This window comes from Aquila chrysaetos, chromosome 14, assembly GCF_900496995.4.
Source record: "Aquila chrysaetos chrysaetos chromosome 14, bAquChr1.4, whole genome shotgun sequence".
Classification (NCBI taxonomy): Eukaryota; Metazoa; Chordata; class Aves; order Accipitriformes; family Accipitridae; genus Aquila; species Aquila chrysaetos.
In genome coordinates, this window is record NC_044017.1 from 18,233,110 (window position 1) to 18,239,244 (window position 6,135).

A 6,135-nucleotide genomic window follows, 5' to 3' on the forward strand; every position below is an offset into this window, starting at 1 on the left:
TGAGATTCTCGCCATGGTCTCTACCATGATATTCATATTTCTGGGTTTTTTTTCTACTTGAAATGCCTGGTCTGATACATCCTAAGAATAACAAGCTAACCTGTTGTCTCCAGAGATCTGAGTTCCTAGTTTAATACAGAATCCAGCCAGGGTGTACTGGAGCATTTATGCATTTAGCAGAAGTTCAGACTTGAAATAGCAAATATGAATGGATGTGACTGCCAGAGCTATCCCTAAAATTGTTCACAGTGGCTGTGGACTATTTTGAGATATGCTGGGGTATTGGTGTGGTCTAAAATCTACAACTTTAAAACAAACAAAACAAAAAATGCAAAAATTAACTGAGTTAACTCCATCAATGTGCCATTATTTTAATGATTTTGTGGTATTACATGTAGTTGGTTAGGGAAAAGGATTTACAATGTCTTTATTTAAAAAGTAAAAGTAGGGAGAATTATCACCTACATAAATTTTATGTTTCAAAAGCATCAGAGTGCATTAAGAAAGAAAGCATACAAAAATAAAACAGACCAAACGTGACATAAAATAAGTAATAAATAGACATTCTGTTATTAGAAAAGTTTCGTTTCATGCAGACAAGGTGTTCTCAAAAAGTTCATTTGTTAATCTATTACAACAGTAAATCTTTCAGCCTCTCTTAAATCTTTCTCTTTCAGTCTTTCTCAGCCACATTTCTACAGGCTACTAAGAGAATATACCTAGCTTTTTGCACAAAATGTGAAGGCTGTTGTCATCCCAATTTTGAAACTCCATGAAATCATAATTACAATCATAAGAGCAAATATAACCTTGTTATTAAGCAAATAACTAGTTCAAGCCTCCCTGAAATCTTCTCCACCCATCAGTGTAGGATATATCAAGTCTTTCACATTCTTTGTCAGATTTATTTGGTTGTCAGTTCAGTTACTGATGCAATAAAAAGCTCTATGTAAGTAGTACATTTATGACAGAAGAAACCCTATTTGTGGACTTCACTCATTCATCACTGTTTTAAAGACACTTTTTGGAGTTTGGTTACATAGCAACATTCCATTCAAACATCCCCATTGGCAAATTTGCTATAGTTGCCAGAAATGTATCATTCAGCAGGTGATGGTGGCAGTTAGATTGGGTGTTCTGGTGAAATAATTTTGTTTCAGTGAGCTAAACATTCATACATACACAAATACAAAATTTAAGACCTTAAATTACTGGCAAATTAATATAACATGCCTTTATCTGTATGCTTATTAAAAAAATTATTTCATTAAAAAGAAAGTATTTTTTTCTCATCTCAAAGATCCATTTTGTATCTATGAATGTCCAAATAACATTGGTATGGATCTGTAGTGATTGCATTTAAATGGGTTAAAATAATTGCATAGGAATGTTGAAAATAGAATGAATCCCTCAATAATTAGTCAAGACATCTTTATTTTTTCTTTTGAAATCCATGTACAAGCAAGGTCAATTTATCTCACCTGTCTTCAGGACATCAGTTCAGTGTATGAGTCTAATGACATCTTAGATTCCTTAGGTTAGTCCACCATGCCTTCAGCTACCTCTCCAGAAGAGTGCAAGATGTTTGGATCCTGTTTAAAGCCAGGTCAAAGCAGATTTTTTAGACCATCTAGGATACTATGAGTGATGCTGGATGCCTATGTTTAGGCAACTGATTTGAGCCCCCAGATGCTTAAATTGTCTTTTGGGGTGGCATTCATGCATCAGCATGGAGGTGTCTACACATGACCAAAGTCTCTAACCCGTGAAAGTAATTTGAGCTCTAGTCAATGCAGTGAATGGAGTATGATGTATTCAGCTGACCAAATGTAGGCATCTACTGTAGAGAGAGTTGAATAGCTCTTCAGATTTTATTGGCTCTACTAAAAGTCATACACGTGTCCTATCTGCCAGCCCTAAGCAATGTCCCAGGTACCTAGAAAAATCTCCTCAGCACCCCTGTGAAGATACAAGAATCAACGCCTGAATCACCATTTACTATAATGAGAACTTACACGTGTCTCACTGTGGTAGGTTGACCCTGGCTGGGCGCCAGGTGCCCACCAAAGCCACTCGATCACCCCCCTCCTCAGGTGGACAGTGGAGAGAAAATATAACAAAAGGCTCGTGGGTCGAGATAAGGACAGTTTAATAAAGTGAAAGCAAAAGTCGCACGTGAAAGCAAAGGAAAACAAAAGATGTTATTCTCTACTTCCCATCAGCAGGCGATGTCTGGCCGCTTCCTGGGAAGCAGGGCTTCAGTACGCGTGGTGGCTGCTCCGGAGGATGAAAATGCCCCCCTTCCGTCTCCCTTTACTTAGCTTTTATAGCTGAGCTGACGTCATATGGTATGGAATATCCCTTTGGTCAGTTCGGGTCAGCCGTCCTGGCTACGTCCCCTCCCAAGATCTTGCCCAGCCCCAGCCTACTGGTGAGACGGGGAAATGTTGGAGAGACAGCGTTGATGCTGTGCGAGCACTGCTCAGCAGTAGCCAAACACTGGTGTGTTACCAACACCTTTCTAGCTGCCGATACAGAGCACAGCACTACGAGGGCTGCCATGGGGAGAATTAACTCCATCTCAGCCTGACCCAATACACTCACACATAGACACTTACACTTGTACACACGCCGTGGTTTAACCCCAGCTGGCAACTAAGCCCCACACAGCTGCTTGCTCACTCCCCACCCCGAGGTGGGATGGGGGAGAGAATTGGAAGAGTACAAGTGAGAAAACTCACAGGTTGAGATAAAGACAGTTTAATAGGTAAAGCAGAAGCTGCATACACAAGCAAAGCAAAACAAGGAATTCCTTCTCCACTTCTCATGGGCAGGCAGATGTTCAGCCATCTCCAGGAAAGCAGAGCTCCATCATATATAATGGTTACCTGGGGAGACAAATGCCATCACTCCAAACGTCCCCCACTTCCTTCTTCTTCCCCCAGCTTTATATGCTGAGCATGACATCATATGGTCTGGAATATCCCTTGGGTCAGTTGGGTCAGCTGTCCCAGCTGTGTCCCCTCCTAATTTCTTGTGCCCCCCCCAACCTACTGTAAGAGGCTGAATTGTTATCTCGAACCATTTGCCTCAAAGATTGTTAGGTATGAGGGACTGGGCTGTCATCAAGGAACTGTGAACTGCTCATCGTGAGCCCTTTGTCTCCAAGATGGCCGGTTTAAGCGGGACACTCCTCTGTCCATAAGGACGATTACCAGGCCATTGAGGCATCCAGGGGAGGAAACTGGGCTGGAGCTGATAAGATATTGGTTTCTGGTATCGATCACGCGAAGGTTGTGTGATGAATGAAACCTGCAGCGCATGACATCATCGAAATATGCCCTATAAAGAACCCCTAGAAACAAGTGGTGAGGGGGCCTTTTCTTCCTCACCAAAGAATTGAAGATTGAGGACCAACGGGACGCCGCTGGATCCGTGCTGGTGACCATCCTTGCAACTCCCACCACCAACTGCTGGCCTGAGGACCAACGGGACGCCGCTGGATCCGTGCTGGTGACCATCCTTGCAACCCTCACCATCGACTACTTGCCTGAGGACCGACGGGACGCCGCTGGATCCATGGTGGTGACTATCCTTGCAACTCTATCCCGACTGCTTGCTTAATTTCTACCTTTTCTTCCATTCTATCCTATCGCTACCATTTTCCGCTTTTGATACTTTTGATAATAAAAATTCTTTTGACTATACGGCATTTGACCTCGTTTGTGTCTTAATCTCGCTCTTGGGATCATATCGTAACCTTCCCCGACATTGGATCGGGTCATTTAAATTGGCGTCACGGACAGGATCCCTTGAGACGAGAGTGCCGTACTGTTTCCCTGCTTTAATACGCGAGACCTCTCAGGAACGTAAGGGGGACAGGCTTGTGGTGTTTGAAACTTTACGTGCTGCCTTCCTGAGACGACTGCTTCCCCGCTTTTTATAAGGTGTTTGAAACTTTACGTGCTACCTTCCTGAGACGACTGCTTCCCCACTTTAATACGTGAGACCTCTCAGGAACGTAAGGGGGGCAGGCTTGTGGTGTTTGAAACTTTACGTGCTACCTTCCTGAGACGACTGCTTCCCCGCTTTGTATAAGATGGGTGATAGCAAAATTGCCCGTTTGGGGAAAGAAGCTTTGTTTGATTTTTTAGAAAAACATAAAGCGCGACCCTCTGTGCTTGGGATAGACTGGGCTCAGGGAAATTGGTATAATCTGCAGAGCGTTGTTGATCGGATGGTCGCTTTACAGAAAGATGCTAGAGTGCGGTCAGGGAAAGGAAAAGCAATTGTCTGTGCCGTTCTCGGAGCCAGTCTGGCCGCAGCAGTGGAGGATAGGGATTGCCACCTCACTGCAGAATCTCAAATTATTGAATCCCTCCAAAATCTTGTTCAGTCCCTTATGGGACAAGTGGCGGGATTAAAAGCACAACTTGAAGCAGAAAAGAACCAAGTGAAACATTTGCAAATTGCTCTTAAGGAGCAGCTCCTTGCAGGTACTGTCCGTGAGGAAATTCCTCCAAGATCAGAAATTGGCTACCCCTTTAAGGACCTGCAGGCAGCAAAAGAGAGAGTGGAGAAGTTAGAGCTGCCTTCATTGCGACCTTTAGTCAAAACTGAATATACTTATGATGATGAGCAAGACCAGTCCCCCCAAGTTACAACTAAAGAGGTCCCCTATACTGCCACTGAGTTGGCAAAACTAAAAAAGGAATTTGGCCGAACCCCTGAGGAGTCAGAAACGGAGTATGTGTGGAGAGTATCATTGTCGGGGGGGGGGACCAGATTCTGTTAAGTGAAAAGGAGGCGGAAGGGTATTGGGGACCGGGAGTGTTTTTAACTACTGGGAATCACCGTGCCCCCTGGTCTTTAACCCAACGAGCAGCCTATTGGGCGGGGGGTTTGAACCCCTTGGAGAGGGGAGATCCCCTCGCGATTACGGGGACTGTTGATCAATTAGTGGAGAGTGTGCAAAAGGCAGCTTGTCTGCAGATGATGTATGATCGAAAATTGGAGCCTAGGCAGGAGTCCCCAGTGATGATGTTGGTGGATCCTGAGCGAATGACTCCCCTTATACGGGGACTCCCTGATTACCTGAAACCAATTGGTATACAATTACAAGGAAAGATACAGGCGATGCCCCAGGGCGAGAGTGTTGGGGCTGCTTCAGGAGGATTCACGCCTGATCAGCACCGCCGCCCCCCAGATAAGAAAATTTGGACTTGGGGAGAAGTGGCCCAGGAATTAATTAATTACGGGCGCAAATATGGTCCTGTTAACCCTCCAGCCACCAAAACAGACTCCAGGGGCTTGAGGCGGACTGAAGTAAAAATAGTTCCGTGCCCTGGGAGTGATAAGAGAACACCCCTTGCTAAACCGCCGGGGGGGAGAGATATCCCGAACAAACGTAATATACTGTGGGCACGGGGATACCAGAAGGGGATCCCGCGTAGCTTAATGGACGGGATGCCAACAGACAAATTGGAAAAATTGGTAACAGCGTGGCCTGATAAACCAGTAAACAGAAAAGTGGATTTTGAGAATACTACCCTGAGCACACCTTCCCTGATTGATTTATCAGAAACAAATGCCACCCAAGAGCCGGCGGGAAACTAGATCCTTCGCCTTCCAGTGGTGAGCGGGGGGGCGAAGGTTGGATGTATATTAGACAGCTCACTGAAAACGGCCAGGGTGATTTACTAATTACAGGCATTGTGGGACCAAGACAAGTCCCAGTCACCTTTTTGGTAGATACCGGAGCTCAGATTTCAGCTATTAAAACCAAAGATGCTGCTAATTGCGGAATTTCACCCTCCAAACAGCGGCTTTTTGTGGCAGATGCATTCGGCATTGTTCAGCCACAGGCATTAGCAATGGTTAGCCTGCGTTTGCCAGGAGAAGATAGTGCCACTACAGTGACAATGGTTGTGGGGGAGTTTCCACTTAACCTTTTAGGACTCGATGTTTTAAAAGGAAAAACCTGGATTGATAACCAAAGCAGACAGTGGTCGTTTGGCTCTCCCACAATAGATATTCGGCTGTTAAAAGCCGCGCCGCTGCTTCCCCCTTCAAAGCTTACAAATGTTAAGCCCTACCCGATACCCTTGGGGGCCAGAGAGGGAATAGCGCCTGTGT

At 45.0% G+C, this 6,135-nt stretch overlaps 1 protein-coding gene across 1 annotated transcript; it reads left to right on the top strand.

Annotated features, from left to right (window-relative positions):
- Positions 1-4,099: 4,099 nt before the first annotated feature.
- LOC115350545 lies at positions 4,100-5,616 on the top strand. Its single transcript, XM_030036236.2, is given in 2 exon segments — positions 4,100-4,771; positions 4,774-5,616. Coding segments are annotated over 2 exon segments (1,515 nt in total).
- The last annotated feature ends 519 nt before the right edge of the window (positions 5,617-6,135 follow it).